General features: G+C 40.2%; 3 protein-coding genes across 9 annotated transcripts; 2 read left to right on the plus strand and 1 right to left on the minus strand.

Annotated features, from left to right (window-relative positions):
- Window positions 1-37: 37 nt before the first annotated feature.
- Window positions 38-9,860, plus strand: LOC135501297 (serine/arginine repetitive matrix protein 1-like). Its single transcript, XM_064793335.1, has 14 exons — window positions 38-117; window positions 736-808; window positions 1,435-1,803; window positions 3,140-3,376; window positions 4,068-4,211; window positions 5,073-5,183; window positions 6,206-6,241; window positions 6,536-6,633; window positions 6,852-7,019; window positions 7,301-7,455; window positions 7,674-7,871; window positions 8,097-8,160; window positions 8,308-8,640; window positions 8,903-9,860. The coding sequence occupies exons 1-14, from the start codon at window positions 38-40 to the stop codon at window positions 9,072-9,074; spliced, it is 2,238 nt and encodes a 745-aa protein (XP_064649405.1). The 3' UTR covers window positions 9,075-9,860.
- A 579-nt stretch (window positions 9,861-10,439) lies between these two features.
- On the plus strand, window positions 10,440-11,519 carry LOC135501027 (adipokinetic hormone/corazonin-related peptide receptor variant I-like). Its single transcript, XM_064792746.1, has one exon. It carries the CDS (start codon window positions 10,440-10,442, stop codon window positions 11,517-11,519), a length of 1,080 nt encoding a protein of 359 aa, XP_064648816.1.
- A 546-nt stretch (window positions 11,520-12,065) lies between these two features.
- LOC135501245 (outer dense fiber protein 2-like) lies at window positions 12,066-23,781 on the minus strand. 7 transcript variants are annotated; one of them, XM_064793253.1, is made up of 18 exons: window positions 23,665-23,781; window positions 22,028-22,190; window positions 21,499-21,633; window positions 20,921-21,267; window positions 20,567-20,696; window positions 20,012-20,290; window positions 19,784-19,900; window positions 19,500-19,615; window positions 19,187-19,366; window positions 18,796-18,931; window positions 18,484-18,594; window positions 18,110-18,139; window positions 17,071-17,175; window positions 16,104-16,262; window positions 15,339-15,443; window positions 14,746-14,928; window positions 14,398-14,511; window positions 12,066-14,240 (listed from the first exon to the last, which is right to left on the minus strand). In XM_064793253.1, the coding sequence occupies exons 2-18, from the start codon at window positions 22,160-22,162 to the stop codon at window positions 13,974-13,976; spliced, it is 2,649 nt and encodes an 882-aa protein (XP_064649323.1). In that variant the 5' UTR covers window positions 22,163-22,190; window positions 23,665-23,781; the 3' UTR covers window positions 12,066-13,973. The 7 variants fall into 7 exon arrangements, with proteins under 7 accessions (XP_064649323.1, XP_064649325.1, XP_064649324.1 ...); XM_064793255.1 differs by lacking the exon at window positions 23,665-23,781 and adding an exon at window positions 22,391-22,517; XM_064793254.1 differs by lacking the exon at window positions 23,665-23,781 and adding an exon at window positions 22,387-22,517.
- Between the last annotated feature and the right edge of the window lie 167 nt (window positions 23,782-23,948).

Raw genomic sequence — 23,948 nt, forward strand, 5'->3', positions numbered from 1 at the left:
TCCTCAATCGGCTACACTACAGAATGACAGAGTAAACATGGCGGCGGTTGGAAATTGGTGGGAGCTCCCCTTGCCTCCCGGTTGGGAGAGAAAATTCGACCCTGGCAGTAATCGATAGTTAGTACCAATAGTAATTGATAAAATCCATGTTATGGAGATTCATGACACCAATTTTCAAAGTGAAACTCTGTTCAGAAAGCAGAAAACGCAGCATGTTTATATTTGGGCTGGGCTTTGCTGTGTACATTCTGTATACTTTCTGTGTACATTCTGTGTACATGTACATTCTGTGTACATTCTGTGTACATTCTGTGTACAAATGGTAAATGTACAGGGTGGTGCTGGTGTGTGTGACGTATTTTGTATGTCGTTTGTCGGGTCAAGCACGAATTGTAATTAATGAAAAATATGAAATGAACTGTATAACTGTCTGGAGCATACCCTCTAAACCGGAGCTCTCTCTTCTTTCTCCTGCCTGGATCCGGGCTCCACCTCGTACAATACAACACTTTTTGGATTTTCGGTCCCGGATCCGGATATGATGATCGTGCTGGTACGGTGTGCACACAAATGACATGACCTCTAATGCGTCAGAGGTCATGTCATTTGTACCCAAACCGTACCATCGTCATATCAGTGGGAGCGAAGTTCTGAAGTGTCGTATTAATCAACTTGTACTAAACAAGTCTTACATGCTCAACTACTTTTTTTGTTTCTTTCCAATTCCATCTTCAGTTTCTTCCTGAATCACTCCAACAAACAGACCCAATGGGAGGATCCAAGAATCCAACTCTTCGCACAGCTACAGGTAATTGAAAATCTTAAAAAAACAAGAAACATTTGCCACTGGCAAAAGATTGATTAGATAGGTGATGACAAATAAGATTTTTTACATGACACTTGACTTATATTACATAATCTAAGAAGTATTTCTTGGACAACAAGTACATATGTAGTTTAAAATTATTGTGCTGAAACAAGGATAGGCCTGATCGGCAGGACAAAGCCAGGCCTACATCGTATAAAGACGTATTGGTGACAACAATAGGGAGAAGTTCATTCATCCAGATTCACCACCCCGAATAACAAAGTAATGTACTTTTTCAGCGAAAGGTAGTATCTAAATTCATCTCTGTTTGCAGCAAATGGGCTGCATGAAGTCATGGGATTTTTCACTGCCCCCACTGTTGATCTTGATATCTTGGTTTACAAGATAAATGCCCATGTCTGTCTGATTGACTTTGTCTACCAAAATAACTTGCCTCCTGTTGCTGCAATGCAGCATTAGTTGCATCTGCTATTCATTTTTTAGACATTGTCCCATCACATCTCACATCATTTTCTTCTGTGTGCTATAGCCTATATCATTTGTGTGAGTGATCCTTTGTTTACTATCTATGCCAACTGAGTTAATTCTATTGCACTATTTCTCAGGCGAACAGGGGCCAGCAGCCACAGCAACATCACTACAGCCAGGCAGCTCAACATACACAATACCAACAAGCCCAACACCAACCTTCACCCCAACAGCATGCTGCACAACAGTTACAACCTCAACAGCAACAATATGGTGTGCAACAACGCTCGCCACAGCAACAGCGTGCAACCACTCCGCAACATCAAACTTCTCAACAACACCAGCAACACACTTCTCAACACCAACAACAGCACACTACTCAATACCAACAACACACCAGTCAACACCAACACAGTCATCAACACCAACAACACGCCCAACGACACCAACAGCAGCTGTCTGGCCAGGGGCAGCGCTCTTCAAGTGGAACGTCACAGCAAGGCCAGGTATTGCAGCAAGGAATGGAATGTTGTCTGGAAGCAAGCATGACTAATTGTAATGACCCTGTGCTGGCCCATGGATGTTTGTATCACCGTCTGCCACTGTGTAGTTTCAGTGCAACCGATTATGATCACCAGTTCAGTTGTTATCTGCACCATGTGTCCAGGTCGGAAAATGTCGGAACTGGAAGGGACTTCGGAACGACTTTAGAATTCCCGATCGGAAGTATAGGTCTAAGGGGCGAATGAATACCGAATAATGAACAAGTAGCCTAACCCTAACCCTAACCCTTTAAACCGATTCACAACTTATATAGTGCGGAGGAACATCCGATCGGTAATTCTAAAGTTTAGCCGGGACTTCTTGTGGAGAGCTGACTTCCAGTGAATACTGCAGGTTCCTCACACTATCATTATCTTTGACAATGGAGACACAGTCACCAGCACAGGGTTGTTACTTGGCTAGTTATTTTTCAATTTCATGTTGTTTTGTTCGTAGCACATCTATGATTCCTAGTTTTCTTGAGCTCACTTTTGTTTTCCCTCAGTCATGTCAGTATTGTCACGGGAGATAGGGAGATTGGACATGAACTATGTTAGTTTAGAAGAATGGTGAAACTGCATGAGGCACCGCCAGATGCATTGGAATTTGGAATTCATCGAATAGATAGATTAAACTTTCTAATGTTATTGATTTCCCTTTTATCAATTTATGTAATCAAATGTGGCAAAATGGATATTCCTCAAGCAGATTCACTGAGCATTTTGGTAAAACTTTTAGCTTGAATCTTTTTTTTGTTTGTGAATTCTAAACTGAATGTTAGAGGTGGTGTAGTTTCAAACATCTGCATGTAGCTCTATTAAGAACTTGGAATTGTTGATGATGCTTATTAGTTTCATATCAAGTTCTAATTTTCTGTTTTTCATTTATAGAATGCATTTTCGAAAAGATTACAGTAATGAAATATTTCAATCTAACTTTTTAATATGCCATTTTCGTTCGCGCAGCCAGATATATTTTACTGAGTAGTTTTCATGCTTCATATCGTTATGTATTCAGAAAACCCCAGATAAATCACCTTCAGTTATAAATCCTGTGAAACTGTAACAAAGGGGGCCAATTTTTGTTCATCATCATATAACTAGTGTCAGCCGCATAATAGTCTGGTTTGATTGATTGAATTTACGTTACATATTACAATGGATGGTTCAGGTTTTGGCAAAGGAATTTAAGACATCGGAGATCAATTTTCGTGCTTGAATTTCGTTTTGTAATGAGATGAATGAATCCAATACAGACGTTCCTTCCACCCTGATCATCATTTCCTGTCATATGTGCCAGGTGTCGCTTCAACCTCGGTATGACATGGTGTACCAACAACAGCAGGTGGTAGCTCGGCAGCCATCGCCCACACGCCAGCCGTCTCCAGCCCGCCAACCATCACCAACCCGTCAGCCATCACCAGCCCGTCAACCCTCGCCCGCTAGGTCACCTCATCTATCACAGCCAACCCATCAATATTACCACAACCAAAATTACGTTTCTGACCATGAATATGACCAGGAGTTGCAAGCGGAGGTACAGGATACAGATAAGACTCAACATATTGAGCATGATCTAGCTAGAAATACTGATAATGCTATTTTCTGTTGACATATAGGTTTAGGTATTTCTTGATGTCATGCATGATAGAATAGAACTTGATCCTGAAGCATAGCTTTCAGAATTGATGGAATACATCAATATTGAGGATGTGAGAGACGACGACCAATGTAATTTAAAGCCCAATATTAGTTATTACCCATGTCTAAGAGTAGACAGTTGGGTGTACTAGATGGCTCCATTCGTAAACCCAGTCCCTGCATATGACTAATTTTCCTTTTCTTCACAGATTTGAATTCATTTTGTGTTTGTCTGTTGTTGTACTTACCTGATAGTGATAGTCTTTCTGTATATATTTTGTATTTAACCCAATTTCTGTTCTTTCCTGTGAAGTGATCATCAACAGCATCAAGACAGAAGGCTGTAGATCAGTATGTCTTTTGTGAAGTTGCTGACATTTTCAGCATATCAAATAAAACATCATAATCCTTGGTGCCATAAGAATTGGACTGAATTGTTGATAATGAAATTGGACAATTTTGGTGTTGTATTGGTATTGAACAAGAATCTGATGACCATTTCAAAATCCTCTACTGGGGCTCTCGCACAAAAATAAAGCATGACATCCGTCGCTTGTAAAGTAGATTTCCTATTCCATTAAATACAGACCGCGACCCAACGAGCCCGTACACCAGAACGCACAGCCGCGCATCCCAAACCTGCCTCGAGTCTCCAGACAGGGGCACGTGCTGCTCAGACGCAGCGTAGCCCCCATCTCCATCCCACTGCACAGAACTACGGCTTATCACAGGTAGTAGAGCATGAACATTTTGATATTTGCCAAGTTTTTCTCGAGTGCATGCACACACTTGCCATTTTTCACCCTTTTTTCCCTAACTACTTTCTCTAAATCGCTGCCAGCTGCGATTATAATCGCTGTTTCGTGCGGCTAAAAGATCACTCTGGTACCGGTAAAAACTGTAATCATTAGGTTTGATATTGATTGCAGATAGTTGCGATTGCCAATTCTAGTCCCACATCCTGGGATGAACCGATATCTTTCATTTCTCTAACCGAATCGATGTTTCTCGCCAAGTTTTCATGCTTGCAAATTTGTCTTTTTTTCTGAATTGTTGAACGATTGCCGCTTTACATTAACAGCATCGTATTACTTGGATTTGAAAGTTTGGTAGTTTTTCAACTAACTCTAAAATTCTAACATAACAGGGCTTAAAAACGATTCAGAAAGTTGTTCAGACTGCCAATATTGTCTTCAGTCGTACTGACTGAATTCACCCGAAACAAATATCGCTTCCTCTGCCCAATTAACCCAGTCAACAAATACCCTGGTGTTGTAAATGCATGCTATGTAGTTGTTGGCTGTTTCCATTGCATGATACTTCTTCATTTATGTTCGTCCAATGCTAACTTGTTCATTATGTTTGCTACAAATCACAGTATCTTGGGACAAATATGTTTTATGTTGCAGTACTGAAGTTCAACTTCACACTCTTTTGCACTGCACCTCTATGTAGAAAGGCAAGAAGGGGACTGATATTTCAAAGTAATGAATCTTCTCCTTCCTTACAGACGTCATTCAGGCCCCTCCGCTTTCATGTAACCCTTGTCCAGACCTGCATGCTCATTGTGTGTTTTTCTGTTACCTGTGTAGAATCAATATGAAACCAACAAGACCTGGTCCAAAGGGAATTTTGCGCATCCCAAGCCTGCGTTGACCCGCCCATATGTCCAATCCTCAGGCGGCATTCAAATGCAGGAGGAGGTACATTTTTTGGTTGTTTGCTTGGAAGCTTCATAGATTTGGGGTTCCCATGCATCATGTTTCAAGATGATAAAAAGTCTGCGTAATTTGTGATGAGAATTTGTTTATATCGTGGCCCTCTTGAAATGCTTGTGTGTACAATACGTGTTATTCGCAAGGAGCGCTAGCGGTAGCTTCATGCTCATATAAACAGAAACAGCCATGTGTCTATTTACTGTAAAAGTTGCATTGAGTTGCCACCGCATGAAATCAACTTTTATGAGACAGTATAGTAGACTTGATGTGTAAACATTTATGACTAACTAGCACCACTTTTCGAGACTTAGAAGTATCTACACTAGCATTTCCTACAGGCCTTGATAAACACATTCACATTCACACCTTTAGCAATATTGCCTCCACATATGTGGTGTTGCCCATAAAAAATTGTGTTGCATGGGAACTCCGTCATCTTCTCGTAGATTGGGCTGCAGGCTTAGGTTTAGAATTCTAGCTACATATACCATTCGGGATATACTAGAGGAAGAGAGATCATCTAGCCGTGGCTACTTGGTTGGCCAAACTCGAGAAATATGATAGTTTTATTCTAGGATTAGCCTTTTGCTTACAATGCAACAGTGAACAGAATATTAAACGTCTCTTTGTTGAAGAAGTCAAAAGTCTAGTTGGTACGTCGAGATAATGCTGCTTATTGTACTGCAACCAGTGTATTGAAACTATACAGCTATTGACTTAGTTTCTTTTGATACTGTACTCATATAACTAGAGTTTGGGAAAATTTGGCGCGACATTTTTAATGTCAAACTAGCCCTTAGGAACATCCATTGTCTGCATGCTTTTGAAACAAAAATGTGATTTAAAAAATAATTTTCATGGTACACCGTACATTTTAAATTTTTCACAGTTGAAAATTTGTGCTTGTAATTTCATGTTTGATGTGTTATGCTATTCTTGGCCACTGCTCGTTTTGTACTGCAGTCTGTGTGTGTTTTCTAAACTATTTGACGCACAATCTCTTTCAGCTGAGCCATGTTGAGACTGAGGAGAGTTCAGATGATGTAAGTGTGAAGTGGTCTTTTACGTCGGGTTGGTTTTGACCTGGCTGTGCCAAGATTTGGTACGGTAGACCGTTTGTAAACCCAACACTAGGGAAGCGGAAGATAAAGTTAAAGTTCAGACTATATCAGCAAAGTCCGGATCTAGTAATATGTATTGTTTGGATGGATTCATCTGTACAAAAATTTGGTTAGAGTTAAATTTTGTGAGCTGAGTAATGAATCTCATCGACACTGGTACTCTCAATGTTGTTCTAGCCCGACTGAAGTAAACCTGGCTGATCTTTTGCTCTTCAGGAGACGAGCTTCATCTCAACTGATCCTTTCGAATTCAACAAACTCCATGGCATGTTCCCCACAGCTCCCGAGGGACTCATCAAGAAAGTTCTTGCCAAGTAAGTTATCGCTGCACTTCCAAAAATTCTCCCTTACACATAAATACAGCCATTATATTAGGATGCATCTATATTGGATCACAAATAGTACCCTACAGAGGCATCTTAAAGTTGTGAAGCCAGGGTCAATACTCCTCTTGTGACTAAGTGTTCGTGATAGTAATTTGTAAACAGTTGTGAATTGAAAATGAAACTTTATCTCTCATTCAACTTTTTAGGAATCATAACGATCACAACCGCTCGGTGTATGAGCTTCAGCAGTGTGGCTACCAGACCAGCCAAGGCGCTCGGGCTACCAACACGGCTCAGAAAGTAGCCATCATCAAACGCCTCAAGCAAAGCTTCCCGCAGGCTGATCAGGAGATGTTGGATGATGTACTATCTCAGTAAGCTTATATTTACTCCTGGAACTATCGTCGTCAAGTGGAGCATGGTCGAGTGCTCTTTAAGGTGTCCAACTCTCAATCCAAGGGTCATGGGTTCAAATGCATGGGTCCGATCTGTCCTTCACCAGTCAGACTCAGGTTACTGCTGAAATGATGGCAGGTACAGACCCTGGTCAGTGAAAAGTTTGATAAAAGCGGTCACTATTTTCTTTTGTCCTCATTCCAAAAAGTTTCATTTTGTTCTGCGCTGTTAAAGAGAGCTGGCCTTGGTTTTATTACAGATGTGGGGGTGATGAACAAAAGGCTCGACGCCAACTTGCAAGCTTGGGATATACTTCTCGGGGTACCCAAGAACCCAAGCGGACTGTTTCCCCTGCACGCCCTGTACACAGAGAGCCATCACCACCTAGGATATCGGAGGCAGACAAGCGAAGAAGTGAGTAATTGATTTGAACCACTCTATTGTTTATTGTGTCTAACTTGGCCTCACTTTGTCAATAGGACATACTTTTTTTATTTATTTCAATCTAGTCTCACCAAACATTGCAGCTAAGACAGAGTAGAGGTTGCATGTGCAACCAAGTGGACATCAATTTAGAGACCTGTGATGGGAAAACACAACCATGAGAAAACATGTACCTTTCACATTTTCAGTGTTCAGTAAATTTGAACATGATTTCAAGGCCCACCCAAAAAGTATCATTCAGATGGCTCTAGACGCCTCAGGTTATGACGAGACGAAGACCAGGATACTTCTACAGTCTATGGAATCTCCAAAGGAAAGGGCAAGAACGAGCCGCAATGAAATGTCTCCAAGTCGTGCTACAGGATCTGCAGAGTCGAGTAGGCAAGGTGCGTTGAGTTGGTCCTTGCTGGTATTTAGTTGCAACTCATACTTTTAGCTTGCGTTGTGCTTTTGTGTTGATTGACATCTGGTAATTGTTGTTGAGTATAAAATCCAGGAAAGTTACATTCTTGGCTTATACAAATGCTTTGCAGCTATATCTCATACAATATTCGGATCTGTGGATGTTAATTCTTCACTCTTTGTGATAATTTTATAATTTGCTCTTTCAGAACCTGCCTCTGTTTCTGGTGTTGTCGTTACTGTCACGACTCCAGACACCATCTCTAGACCTGGGTAAGTATTCGAGGGATACTTTTACCCTTGAAGAAGCTATCAGAATACATTTAGAAGAAACATTATTTCGGCTGATTAAATTATTTCTTCAAGAAGAGTACCGTAGTGGACTGAATTACAATTGTTGTTTTCCATCAATTTTTACAGAACTTCCTCCTCAACTATTTCGTCAAGCATAGCTGGTTCTCGCCCAAGCTCGGCTCAAACGCGCCCAAGCTCTGCTGACCGGCGCCCAAGCCCCAGCAAACAAGGAAAACGACAGCAACAACCCAAACCTCAGAAGGAACGCAGACAGCCGGCTAAACAGACACAACCTCAGCAACCAAAATCGAGGAGACAGCGAGAAACGACGAGGACTGAGACACGGCCTGCAAGAGCCCCAAGGATGCCCGAGCGTCCTGCATATGTCTCACCTCTGAGGTCTAAACCCAATGGGCCGGATGCTATGTTAGTTCAGGGACCCTCAAAGGACAATCTACTGTAAGTCTAGAAGTTTTGTGTTGATAGCAAATTCTGTCAGTCGTATTAAAAGGGCAGGGCAGATAGATATTTGATCCTGATCTATTACTTGTTTGACCTCACTCGGAACAATGAACTTATGAATACACCTGAATTGCGTATGACAATGATTGCATTGAATCTGGAAGGTGTTCTTTTTGTCTTGAATACCAAAGTAGATGTCGTGGCATCCATTGCCTGTTCAAATATCAAGTGCTTAAGATGGATCTATTTACTTTTTCAGGACTGATTATGTTCAGGAGCACGGTCACCAGTCGGATCTTGCCAAGGGACCGGATAGGAGCAACCTGATTAGGTATACTGGGTTATTAAGTGAAGGACCCCAGGACTCAAACAGAGAAGGACCCAACCCAGATCTTGTACAGGGACCGGTGAACCTTAGTAGGACTGATTAGAATATTGTGTGATTGAAGTCAGTACGTTCAGATATCTGCCTTCGCTTTGCATAACTTTGATGTGTTCAATATGATTGTAGACCTACATGTATGATTACTATCACTCTGTCATGATATCCAGTGTATAGATTTCAATTTAACTTTGAATTGTCTAACTTATTGCTTAGGCTTGATGAAATATTTCCTGTTTAGTAAATCAAATAATGAACACATTTTGAAATTGGATATGTAGACTAGTGTGTACATACATTGATAAAAAAATTTCATTTAACTTTAAGTCAGCCAAGAGTTTCCAAGCAAAAAGCAGTGAACTATCGATGCATTTGGCATATTCTGTGCCAAAGCAGCATGTGTTTGCATTATTGTACATTATTGTTATTTATGTTAACTTCTCCATTAGTTTCCAATACATTGTGTATATGAGTATTTTATACTGTTTCTATTTAGTAAGATATCATTGCTTTTGGCAATGGTCTTTATTTATCTATAAAAATTGCAAGTATTTTCATGTATATCAATATTATCCTATTATAAGTGTAATTGTATGTATTGTTGTTGAAAGTGTGTCTTAAAGTCAAGCTGAGAAAACCTCCCATGTGTTAAAGATGGTGCCCAAGCCGGGATAGCCTTTTTTGTTGGGAATAGAGGGAATTGTGCAGGGGTTAGTCTTTAGCTCTACCAATGAATGAAGTCCATAAAAGAAAATAGAATAATAGATGTACATGTACTTAAATGTTGTTTGTCCTGTGTAGAAAATGGTGTCAATAAATTTATGTAAGTGTAATCCATCTTTGTTCTGCATTTTTTTCTCAGCTTTCAGTTGCATGAGGTTAAATAACCCCTCAAATGATGTCATCTGAGTCCCAGGTCCACAAGCCTCTTGTTTATATCTCTGCAAAATTATTGTCCCAGTTTTACATTATTGGATTCCTTAGTGTTCATCACCTATGAAATAAGGATAGTCGTGCCTCCGTGTTTATCTTGGATCAATACCTTTGGTGGGACAAGATCAATGAGTTTGATAAACAACTAGCTGATGAATTATTTGGTCTGCCATCATGGAATGCGGACAATCTGAGAGATTGCTTTTGATGCACCCATTGCGTTAAATGATGCAGGACAATCGCTAGCTGTTTTCTAAATGAATAATTTCGCTGCATGTAAAACTAAAGGTAACCCAATGTTGGTTATATTATATTACAGTGCCTTATTCAGTGTCCATATTTTTGAGATTGTGAAAGGCAGTGCACATATTTTTGAGATTGTGAAAGGCAGCGCACATATTCGTTGGGGAGTGGATATTCCATTTAGGACAAATAAATAAGCAATTCGTAAAGAAGGATTCCAGTTCAGGCTCAACCGAATATGACAAACGATACATCTCCAAATGTAACGGAAACTACAAAAGAGCCGGAGGTGATTCTGATGGAAAACTTGACCAGAGCAGTTCAACTCTATGTCCCACCTGTGATTATTGTCCTTGGTGTGGTTGGGAACATCCTAGCCTACATGGTGATGCGACAGCCACAATATGACCGTTCCTCGTCTTCATACTTCATGAAGGTGCTAGCCATCCTGGACACAATCATTTTGGTGGTACGGTACCTCCAGAGATACATCTATATGGTAAATCCGACCCTTGTGTGGGAGAAAAATCAAATTGCTACTATTTTCTGTAAGGAGTTCTTATTCATTACGTTCTTTTTCATGAATTTGACCCATTGGGTTTTGGCAGTGATGGCTGTTGACCGTCTCATTGGAATTATGTTCCCACTGAAGGCGCTCGTGTGGTGCTCCGTGAAGCGATCTCGTGCATATATCATTGGTCTCGCCATAGTCTTCGGTGTTGTCCATTTTCCAGTTTGGTGGAAGGAGTATGATGATAGGAGGGGAACAACATTGCGTACACTTTGTCAGATCAGTGGAATATTTGCCTGGTACAATGATGTGAATGAAGACATTTATTATTTCGGTGGATATTTCGCACCTGTCCTTGTCCTTCTTGTGGCAAACATTGGAATCGTCATATCTGTTAAGAAGTCTGGTAGACGGCGAAACACCATGACAACAAATATGCAAGGATACAACCAAAAACAAAATGACAAGGAAAGGCACATTCTAATCATGCTTATGCTGGTAACTTGGGCATTCATTTTCTTCCTCCTGCCACTTGTTTGGGATTATTTCTTCTGGGAGGTTTGGAAGCCTCTGAAACTTGAGGGGAAAGTTGTTGCCATAAGACTGAGTTTGTACGAGTGTCTTAGGGTTTGGCAGATGTTCAACCATGCAGCCAATTTCTACCTGTACTGTTTGGGATGTGAGCGGTTCCGCCGTCACCTCCATAGGACATTGTTCGGACACTGCTGCCAAGGACAATCCTCTGAAGTCAAGACACTCAAATACGTACGTAGTATCTCGGGTTCTCTCGGGAAAGATGTGTCTTAGGCTGTTGCTAACACATCAAATCAGACAGAACCCCGACGACAGATGCTGGAAGTGTTAACAGGTAGGACAGGTGGCCTTCAGGGACAGCAGAGGATTACTTGTTTCTAGTTGGACGAGTCACATAAATGCTGTGTCACAACATACTCTGCTACATAGCCCAGAAGAACAGTCAAGTGGTCCCATCCTTTGTTATTTAGGGTGGATTATTGCACATTTTAATGCTGCCAGTACACTGTCGATGCAAACTGAAATTTGAGGTTGTGTACATGTATGTTGTGACCATCAAGCATAGAATCATGTCAGTGAAAAAAGGTTGGCCATCTGGCATCTACATATAGCATGTCATCAGGAGTGGGGCTGTTCGTCTTGAGTATGGAAGAGCAATGTAGAACTGGGTAGGGCAGTGGAAACTCAATGGAACATGACACTTCCTATCATATACATGACTTGAAGAGTCATATCTTCCAGTAAAACAAGCTTCTCAAATCACTAATATATCCAGAGCTTGCACATGTATGCAATAAATAAGTAAATCAACACTTTTGTTAGTTTTCATAGATTTTATTTGTGAGACTATGAATTTGTACATACATGTAACCCCTAAGGTTCTTTCCACTGATACGGGTATTCAAAATAATCTATTTGAAAGAATTTCAAAGAATTTACTCTATTTATAATTCTACACATCCTACATTGGTGGAGAAAGGCCTTTGTTACAGTGGATAGAACAAGCCCTCTACTGGGCAAAGTTTCTTTCAAAGTCTATAGCCAAAGTTTTAAAATTCAGAACATAACAAATTTTAATAGGTTTGGAAGAAGCAAATGAGGGTTTTTTATTCTTCAAGGCCATCATGCTATCGGAAGGTATCTACTACATAGAAATATCTGTAAAAAAACTGTCTACTGCACATTTCCTTTTGCACAACCTGCATGCACAAATGCTGCAAAACTACAAACTTTAAGCTACTACTACTATTAAGCTAATTTCCTTATTCACACTTAAAACTGCCAGTCAAAATCATATTCATTTATAAAGTTGGACAACAAAGAGCTTTTAATAGGCAAACTAATCCTATGAAGATATTTGCCCCTGAACCCATAAAAGTAATCAAAATCGAAAAGAAAATTGAAATAATTGTGCGAAAGTTTGTTATGGCCATTTGGCCAACATTGTCTAATCTTTAGAGTCGACCTAAAGACAGGGACATTTCTCTCTTACATGTATCTACAGTCAAAACACAATGCACTGTATCAATAAAATAATACTTATAAAATATCTTATAAAGTCAACAGTATAAATATCAAAAATGTCAGATGTGTGAAGTCAATGGAATATTCAATGATGTCAACAAATGAGTGGGTCTGAATACAAACAGCTGGTAAACCCAAGAAACTACTGGAACAATACCATAGTTTTTCCATTCAAGTCTCTTCAAATCATATGACAAGTGAACAGCTGACATGGTAGTAATGTTTGATGTTGTCATAACAAAGTTATCCTGTTGCCGTGATATTGTAATGCTGTCGTCATAGTGGTAATTGGTATTACTTGGCTATGGCAACACTACACTCAACGTTGCCATAGTTACCACCAATGCTGCCAATAGTACCTTTTGATATCCTTATATACATGTATATAGTAATGATGGTGTAAGTCTTTATCAAAAGAACTAATGATACTAAAGTTATCACAAGATGAAATGTTCATCTCACAAGATGCAAATTCTGGAATGTTCCTAGAAAATGGAGGTACGCAATGATAGCCTATTTATCACTATTATGATTATTACTGTTATAATTGAGAAAGAATACCACATTCATTTTCATGTATCAATTCAAAGTACTTTCAGCACCTCCTACATGAAAATGAACTCATAACTAAATGCCTATGTTTCTCTATGCTACTAAAATCAGACACATTATCAAAGTCTACAAAACTTCTAAAATTGCTATTAATAAAAGCCTACAGGGAAAACATACAGTTTTCTCATAAATAATCTAGACATAATTTAATTTGCTATTTAAGTACTGTAAATTTACTACGAGTAATGATACATGTACACCCTGTATCCTACACTCACTCCATAAAAAGTGTCTCGCATAATATCAGGTTGGTACAGTGTAACGGTTTTGGTTGTCCCCCATACGTCAGTGTTTCAATACAATACACAGCAACGAGACCATGAAATTTCAATAGGAGAAAACAGAAAAAAACATGTCAATCTGTCTTTGACACTCCAAAACATTACACCTTCATTAGGATTTTGTTTTCCACAATAATATTTAACTTGGCCTGATACCAGTAACTGGAATCAAATGTTTCAGGATTTGGATCACTTCTGCAAATTCCACAATAAATAAAAGGAACAATCTCGAGTGTTTCATGCATAAAAATTGTATTGTTTCTGGCACCTGTGTTGCATATTTCATCAAATACCCGGAATGAGAATGTCTCTAGTGGTAGCTTGATCGCATTGGAGAAGACGTACAGACGGACGAATCTCCAAAAACGTTGGCATAGGAATTCTTCAAGAATTGTACGTAATTCTGCATGCTGCGATTGGTGCTGTGTGATTGTTCGAGGCGGTCCTTGAGATCGTATAATCGCGAGTTGAATCGGCGCTCCGACTCCTCCTTCTCTCGTTTGGTCCTCGACATCTCGCTGCGAATTTGACTGAGTTGAGATTCCAGTTCCATGATTCGTGATGAAGCACTCCGCTCCTAGAAAAGAAGAGACAGTAACACAATAAGAGCAAGAAGAAGCAGTGTTGAAGCACTCGTTGTTCTGGTATGACCCCATTAAACTTAAGCAGGCAGCTCCTAGATTCCCCGCAGTACATACGTGTAACCTCTACATTAAAGCTGACACTATACACACCTTGCTAGTTGTTTTCTCCCGTGAAAGTTCAGCCTGACGCCTGGCATCGGTGAGTGCGTTCTCAAGCTGGCGCGTCAGACTCGCATTCTCTCGTGTTTTCTCCTCAAGGTGTAGCTAAAATAGAACCGGATTAAGATAAGCCATCACCAGGAAACTGTGAAATTCAAATTGATATCTGAACAAAATATGCCATATTGAATCTTTGCTTGTTTTATGAGAACATTTTTCATTCTTGAATTTGCCAATGGCTAGTTGCATTTTCTGGAGAGGCAGAGGCAATATTATGGGAATAAGGAGATGCGGTGATGTGATGATAACACAAAGAGTACTTCCTTTTACACTACTTACATTTTGCTGACGAATTACATCCTCTTTCTTTGCGATCGTGTTCAGCAGGTCACGACTAGCCTCGTCCCCATCACGCACCCTCCGGTCCATCGAATCCATTCTGTTCTGCATGTTGCGCTTTTCATCCTGAGCGAGACTGTACTTCTCTCGTACTCCATCGAGTTGGCCACCAAGGAGGTCAACCTGCAATGACAATAGTTATGAAATTATGAAAAAAAGCTACAGAAATATCGTTTATGCAAGTCTAGAGCACATGTGAACACACTGGTTTACAGAAGGAGATGACGCTTAGTAAAGGTAATGCTGGCATTTGTCCCGAATGCCAATTGAGCAAAGGGGTCCAGTGATACAGCAATAGGATTCAGAAGGCCTCACCACTCGATGTTTGGAGGTGTTATTTATTTCACTTAAGATAGTAGCAAACATACATTTCATGATGACGACCTAAAAAAAGCGACGTATATACATGTAAAGCAGGTGAAACACAAGTTGAAACATACAGAAAGGTGAAGGGTGGGACAACAATACACTCCCAAACAGATGGCTAGAAAATGTTTCAGCTATCTTTTTGAGACACCATTTAGCTATCTCACCTTCTTGTTAATTTCACCAAGTAATCGACCATCCTCGGGACTCCAAACCTCGGTACTCATTGTACCAGGAGGCCTAGGGTCCGGAGAAGGTTCCTGTGCACAGTCCTGGAATAGGGAAGCACAACACTACTACATGTACTACAGTAGAACCTCTCTATTAGGGACACCCTCCGGACTGACAAGTGCTGTCCTTAATAGAGAGGTGTCCTGATTAGAGAGGTCAAATAGAATGGAAACAACCAATTTGGGACCATACCTAGTGTCCTTAATTGAGAGGTTGTCCTTAATAGAGAGGTGTCCGCTAAGGGAGGTTCCACTGTACTTCTTTATGGCATTTGACACAAGGTAATATCTTAAACTCTTAGTGCAGCAGTGGAGTTGGTAAGGGAATGTTAGTGCAAAAGTTGAGAAGAAAGGTTGGGAATATTCTCATACTACAACAGAAGATTGTAACCTGTTTTGATTACTGTAGCATTGGCTAAAGCAAAATGATTGATAGGTTAACAACTTATGGGTTAACAACTATCAGTGGTATCTTTTGGCTGCTTTGACTCAACTACATGGGTCATATTCATCACGTTTTGCCGGATGATCTAACTTTTCATTCGATTAGAAGAATTAGAGGTTAGAATATTAAATTTGAAGGGCCTAGCCTTTACAACTTTTCATACATCACACATGTGCCATCAACAACCTGATTCAAAACAAGGGCAAGTGCATACAAAACTACACAGCGCAGTGACAAGCTATACCATTTCTCCCTACCTTGGTGGATAGTTCACCTAACATTTGTGTGTGCTCAGCGTGTCGCCGCTCATACTGGTGATTTTTTTCCACAGCGTCTTGTAAGCGCAACTCAGTAGTCTTAAGCATTTCGGGCAGTGGTTCAAGATCATTAAGTCTCTGTTGCAGGCGATTTCGGACCTGTGTTAGACAGAGGAATTAGTTATTGAGTTACAATGAACATGACAATTTATTACAGAGTTTAAGAAATGAGTGTTTAGACATGCTGTTATCATAGGTTTTTTTATTTGATTACATCAATGATTCTCATGCAATTTAAAAGGGTATCAGCGTCCCGAAGGCGGCATGATTTTCACCACAGTATGTGCCATTAACACCGAGAAGTACTCAGAGAGGGCGGAGGGATCAAATGAGTTTGTACATGCGGGGTCAGTGAGATGGGCTTTGTGAGGTTAGTACAGGATAGGACAGGATCAAGAAAAGGGTGATTTATTCCAACAAATCTATGAACCACTGCTTTATGAGAACAACGAATACTGAATATTGCAATTTTCATTTTTCATTTTTCGTAATGAAGGCAGCCAAAACATGCAGCATCAGATGGTCAAATTTGAGTTTATATCTAATTCTTTAAAGACAAACAGGAGTTTATTATAGAAAGCAAAGTATGCAGGCTAAAATATACATATTTACATGTTTCAATGGAAAAGACTGGATTCCTATTATAATTGTGGTGTTGCCTAAAGATTCTGCAGTGTTTAATCTTAATTTCAATTCATCCCAAACTGGTCTATGTCACCAAAGTCACAGCCAGAATGCAGGGATACATTCACTATGATTAGCAAGACTTTAGTCCTTTGAGGAGTGAACACACGAAACATATCCCAAAAACATATTTTCGCAGCCACTTTATAATCTATCCAATACACGACACCAAAATGAAATTCCCTCTTTTCCGGTGAAACCTTTGTTTTGTCTTAATCCTTACCCTCTCCAATTCAATGTCACCATCCTGCTGCACTCTCTGTGTCTCTTTCTGTGCATCGTCCATTCGGATCATGGCCTCGTCAGCTTCTTGTCGCGACTGGTTCATCTGGAAAAGACCACAAGAATTTATGATAAAGTATCGTCATTCAACTGGGTATCCATGTCGAAATGATTGACTATCTCTGAAAAAAGTCTTTCATAAATCAGAAATTCCCATGCCTTTGCTACCCAGTTGGCAGGTAAGTATGGTCAGTACAGGGAGGCACTACAAGGGTCATCCTTAAAACAGTAGCTGTGACGTCACAGTAGTTCACCACTGGTTAAGAGGGGCATGGTCCTGCCTATAGTTTTAGATGTGCCTATTACAGTCTTGTGTGCCCTGGGTCAGGGTAACTATAATCTACTTGACATCTGAGCGGAGAGGTGAAGTGGTGACAATAACAATACACTTACAGGTGATTGGTGTTATAAGACAGAAAGCATTACGTTTTGGAAAGTTGTGTGACTTTGATACAATGACGACAAAAGGTTATGTGACGTAGTATCAATCTCTGCTGGAACAAAATACAGCTATTTGATGCTGTATGTATGCGACATGCATGACATGCAGCAGCTAACAGGAACTGAAGACATAATCTGGCCTTCCAAAAGTACAAAATGAGACCTTGTCTCAGAGTTGGAGACTACCATCATGTGCATGCCTTTAATTAACATAAACATAACTGATAACTGAGTGAACATGGAATACAAAATTCTTAGGCCAAGCCACTCCAACACCATGTCATTTGTCCTTAAATAAAGTAAGCTTAGAAATTAGGATTATCCCAAGACCATAACCACATACCCTATTGACACTGATGTTAGAAGTTTAACATAAAATGACTGTTTTGGAGTAATTTTGAATGATTATCATGCAAAAATCTGAAACAGAAACACAGCCGAGCCATGCTGTTAATCATAGAACATTCACCAATAACAATACAAAGATTGGAAGGAAAAGGATGCAATGACAAGTATGACATGCTCGATTAGGAACTTACTCCACTTGTGCCAGACGAGCTGCAATTGTGCTAGAAGGAAATGATAGGGTGAACATGAGTCATGATAATGCAAGGATTAAGATGACCATTTTGCAAAACTGAAGAAGTGTAGACAACAGACCTGGCCTGAAACACTTGTTTAGAAATAGTCTTATAGACCATTCACAGACTACCCCCATGCAACAGAACCATAAGACGACCATTACAATTTACAAACCTAAGTTGGAATAAAGCCCCCCCCTTAATTTGCTACCATCAACTGTATGCCCGAAGATCACCTAGTACCAGTACCTAGTTCCCATTTCTTTGGAGAGAAAATGACAAACTCTGCTTAGGACATGGGGGTTCAATCTACATTAGTAACATTCTCTTACCTGTGTTCTGTATTCGTCAACAAGATGTTCATACTGGCGTAAACTACTGCGAAGCTGTGTCACCTCGGTCTCAGCTTGGGCAAGTTTATCCTCAATTGTTGTGATGGAAGTCTGTCAGAGAAATGCAATGATTTATTCAATACCAAAGTGACTAATTACAATGATTTAGTGATCCCATATATCTGAGCATCCGTTTTTTTTCCTGGAGGTCAAGAAAGAAGGCCAAAGAGAAATACTGGAAGCCTCCAAACTGTTCCATAAAGTCATTCAAAATGATTCTAAACATGCCAGGGCTATTACAAATGTACTTACCTTCAAACGCTCATTTTCTAACTTATAGACACTCGCATCACTAGATTTCACATGAAGTTCAGCAGTAAGGCTTTCGATCTGTGATGTGCTTCTCAACTCATTGGTTTCAAGGCGAGTCTCTAACTCCATGATACGACTGAAAAGAATTACCGGAACAATAACGTATTGGTTTTTTAATCAGTCACTGAGACGCAGTTTGAATTTTCAATAAACAGATTTGTAGGAGTGAACACCAACTGATATGACTGTATAGGCTTGTGTGACAGTTTTCAAGACCATGGGCTTGGCCAAACTTTTACTGACAGGCACTGCTCAGCCGCAATTAGATTTTGAACATCATCATTAAAATACCTGAAGTCACAAAACGGTGACAAAATATCACCAAACCTACTTCCTGAGTGCCCCATTCTCTGCCAGGGCTTGTGATTTTTCCTTCTGGAGTTTGTCCATTCTTGATTTCATCTGATCTGCCTGAGTCTGAACCTCAGCCAGATTGGTTTCTCGCTCCAACAGCTGGGCGTTCAACTGTTCAATGGCATCTTCACTACGAGTGGCACGCTGCTTTTGAACTCTGGAATTTTGAAAGGATAGCAATGATAGAAATAATGTAAATATCACAACTAAGACCACTGTATAACCAACAGTCAGACACAAAGGGAAAAAATTCCGACATAAATTTGACAAATAGCAGGAAAATCTCATACCTTGTCGCTTTCTTGAGGGCCTCTTTGTCTCTCTCAGCCTTCTCTCTTGCTGCGGCTAACAACTCCTGTAGATGGTCAGTCTCTATCTTCTCTTGTGCAAGGGAGCTTTCAAGTGCCTAGAAGAAAGGCAAGATTACATGAATTCAGACATACAAATGCACTGCCACTATTTTTCAGTGATCTGAGTCACTCTATTGGGCTTAAATTGTACTCGACCCCTTTTCTAATGACTGCGGCCACTCCAGTAGAATTAAAAGTAACATACTGACTTAGGTCCTACTTACCCGGACTTGCACAGCCATCCTGTTGCAGTCAGCCTCCTTCTGACGCAGTTGCTTCTGCAGATGCCCTCTGGTACTCTCCAAGGAATGCTGCACACTGGCAAGGGTTAGATTCTCATCCTAAAGTGGAAGAAAGCAATGACAATCGTGGAATTCAATCAATGCAAATCTTTGTCATTTGAAAATAACAGGAAATAGTTATATTTTGTCTTTCACACGATTCAGACTTACCCTCTGTGCAGCCCCATGAGCTTTCAACTCCGCAACGTAGCGATCCCTGTCCATCAAATCGATGCGTAATATTTGATTGGCCTCGTCTGCCTCCCCAAGTTTCTTCAGCAGCACATCGCGTTGTTCCGCTAACCGTACGCTGCCTGCCTCCTGGCGATGCTGATCCCGCAGCAAATGACGCAAGGACCGATTACTGGTTTCGAAATCGGCAAGTTTCTCCATCAGGAGTTCTTTCTGTTTGGTTATTAAGGCACAGTCTGATGATGACATACGCCGTTCCTGAAAAACAAGCAATCATTTTTATGTACAAAGACTTGCTAAACATTATAGTTTTGACTGATACAGTACAGTAAGTGTATTTCAGAGAGAATTCTAAGAAGTCACAAGATTCAATAAAACAATCTTTAAACGTTTTGGATCGTCCGGGGGACAATACTCAAACAAAGTCTCCCTCATGTGGTTGCCAGACTTGAATATCTTTGTAGGATGTCATTTGGTCTATTGCTGCCCATGCACAACTTAGAGAAGTAATTTCTAGTACAAAGTTGATCTTACCTCCCTGAGTCTACGCACAGTGTCCCTGAGTGATGCCACCTGTTTTGCAGCAGCCTGCCCGTCGAATTCCACCTCAACCAGTTTCTTCATGAGTTCCTCACTGGCAGTTGTCGCACGGTCCGTGTCAACCCTGAAATACAATGTACACGATTGTTTATATCAAGAATTGATTTTAAACAGTTCTCCTGAAAAACTTCTTATAACAATGTTCAGCTTAAGTTTAAGAGAGCATCATAAACCTGTGGTTATGAAATTTGATCTTTTCATCTATTTCAAAGTTTGACCAGAACTAACTCCTAGAGGACATGCCAGGATGCAGAATTTGACACTCTGAGAACAATTTATGTTCCTTACCTGCCATCCGATATCTCATTTAGCGCCTCCATACTCCTCTTCAGAATGATATTCTCACGTTCTGTAGCATCAAGTTCATGTAGGACATCTTCCAATTCATTCTCCTTACATTCGATAATCTTTCGCGACGTGTTGAGCAACTCATCTTTGTGGTCAATTTCTCTCATAGTGCGCTGTAAATCGACCTCGTTCTTGAGCGTACCCATCTCTGTCATGAGGCTGTCAATCTTTGATTCGTATTGCCGCATTTTGCTGTGGACGCGATCTTCATCATCTGTGGAGAGGTCGCTGAGCCTCATTGATTTGTCTTCCAGTTGTGGTTGGATTTCAAGACGATGGGACGGACCCTGAAAAAACAAATTCTCTTTATTCGTCATTCATTTCCTGACATTGCTCCATTTGAATGTGAAGCTGGAGTGTGCTTCAGACCTGCTCCCTTGTAAAGAACAGAGAGGAATACTGACCAATAGACCCCGACTACAACGCTCTATGGCAGAACTTTTTATGACAATTTACTTTGTCACCAGAAACGGACCGACTGTTTCGCTGGCCTGCAGAAAACTTAGATGATAACTCACCTGCCATGACAGCTTGTTTCCTTTTGTTGTTTTCCCTGGTGGAGGTATCCATGGCCCAGGACCTGGACTCCTGCTGCGGCTACGTGACATAGCTGTACTTCTCTTCAGATTGCTTGACTGGACTTTACTTGGTTCCTGAAACGAGAATAAGCACTTTAGTCTGGTTGGAATTGAACAGGGGGTCAAAAGATGATAAATCCTATCCAGTCTTCCACAGCAACCCCCCCCCCAACCTCTTTACACTCTATTGATTAAGGTCCAAATATGCAATTGCTATTCATTATTTAAAGCCTTTGGTAAAGCAAATAACACATAAATCATACATTGTCCAATATTTGTGCACCAGCTCATATGAGGATGTTTTGAACTATACTAATCAATTCATGATACTGTATGCAAGCTAAATCAGTCATTACTTTTTAAAACAATAACATTCGGCTGGTCGGTAGTGGTACTCATGCATATCATCACTGAAAACAATAAGAGCAGTCAAAATTTTTGGTAATTATTTAGTTGATTGTAAACTCACTGTAAATGAGAGCTTTGTTGGTGTGCGGCTTCTGGACAGTGATGACTTCTTGACATGGACGTGAACAGGGACATCATCTTGAACATGAACATGGACAGGTGATGATGACCGGTCTGCCTTCCCCATGGTCATCATGAATGCTTTAGTTTAGCCCTTGAAATATCTGAAGAGAAAAAGAGTGAATGGGTAAAAATAACTACCTGCTGAGAAATGTCTTGTTATTCAGCTGTAGTGCATAGTTGACACGCATTCTTATTCAAGTTTCAAACTTAAGCCAAGTTATTTTTTTGTACAATTGTATTGAACTGAGTAAAGAACATTCATCAGTCTTCCCTAAAAAGTGAGGTATGACATCTTACTCACAACTATCCCTTACAAATTAAAATTCCATCAGCGATAAATTCCAATTTTATTGGCGTAATGGTGAACAAATTGATAACCTTCATAGCAGTATACATGAAGGTATGAATTATTATTGATGCCCAATGAATGTGACACCAAGGCCTAAGATATCCAGGGCTGAATTTTTACAAATGCAAATAATAAATTTTATCCAAGCTTTATAAAAGTATAATGATCGAAAGTCACACTTTGACTTGACCTTTTAAAGTTAAATGGGTCGCGCATTGAGGTTGACAAAGACAGCAATCAATTGCATGAGAGCACTCTTTTACACAACCGACTGATCAAACTGACATTATTGAACTAATGCGACAATTCAGACATGATCTAAAAGGGTTGAGGTTTCTCACTAAAGTACATGTACTCGAGTTTCTTCCAGTAATTTGGACGGGCAGGGAATTTGGGAATGAGCAAAAAAAGGCAGGCTGGTCTGAGAAAAGGGGCAAAAAAACAAATACAAAAACAAATCTCACCAGATCTTACAATACATGTACATGTACACGCACTTTGAAATTCAGAACAAGCACCAGATTTGATATCCACACATGAACTTGCACTGGCTAGAACACAAAGGCAGGGGTAGTTTGACCCATCTGTCACTCGGCGCCCAGTCTAAACATTTCAGGCAATCAATCAAATTGGTCCAATACCACAATGTGCAAGCACTTGTATTAGCATTAGCACTAATCCCTCGAGTGTACACTAATGTCATTACCTATGCATGCAATGCAATACTGCTAGGCCCAGACAAGCATGACCCTGATGACAGGCAACAGTCACCCGACTATAATAACATAGGCCTGTGCAGGATCAACAACAGACACACTTGCAATTACTTGTTTGACAAACTGTAACAAACAACTTTAAAAATGGACAGGTTCCGTCTCAGTCGAACTTTCGAAGAAACAAACTGTCCACAAACTGTCTTACATTACAGTAACATAATAATGCATAATCAATGAAGCCATCACAAGTATTATGCAATGCGCAAATAGGCCTGCATAAACAGTAAGTAAAAGGCCTACTCTGCAAGTGTAATACTATTACTATTGCAGTTGACCAGTATTCAGATTGAGTGGGTCTATTCACACTGATTCAGTGCATGCTGATGATGATCATGAAGTTGAACGTACAAATACTGCACACTGATGCACAGCATATTCCTGACTGATCGAAAACCACGGGTGAAGGTTTGAAATCAAAGGGATGAGTAGAAAAAGAACACTTCATCTTACCCAGCTATAATATCGCCACTGTATATTCGCATCAGAACATAATCATGACCCGGCGTGCTGAGGTATTAGCAGAACAAGTTGGGGCAAGACGTTGGAAATCGGGGACCGGAAATCGGATTGTTGACAACACTGGTTTTTAAATGGCCGGTGAATATAGAAACCAAAATTCAACTGCCGGAACGAAATTAAATTTCTGAACTCACCATTGAAATACAATCAACGATCAAGCAGTGTGATATTTCTTACTTTTCACTTCAGCATGGTAAAATATTGAGCGTTTTAGT

The sequence above is a fragment of the Lineus longissimus genome, chromosome 17 (genome assembly GCF_910592395.1).
Source record: "Lineus longissimus chromosome 17, tnLinLong1.2, whole genome shotgun sequence".
In the NCBI taxonomy this organism is placed as follows: domain Eukaryota; kingdom Metazoa; phylum Nemertea; class Pilidiophora; order Heteronemertea; family Lineidae; genus Lineus; species Lineus longissimus.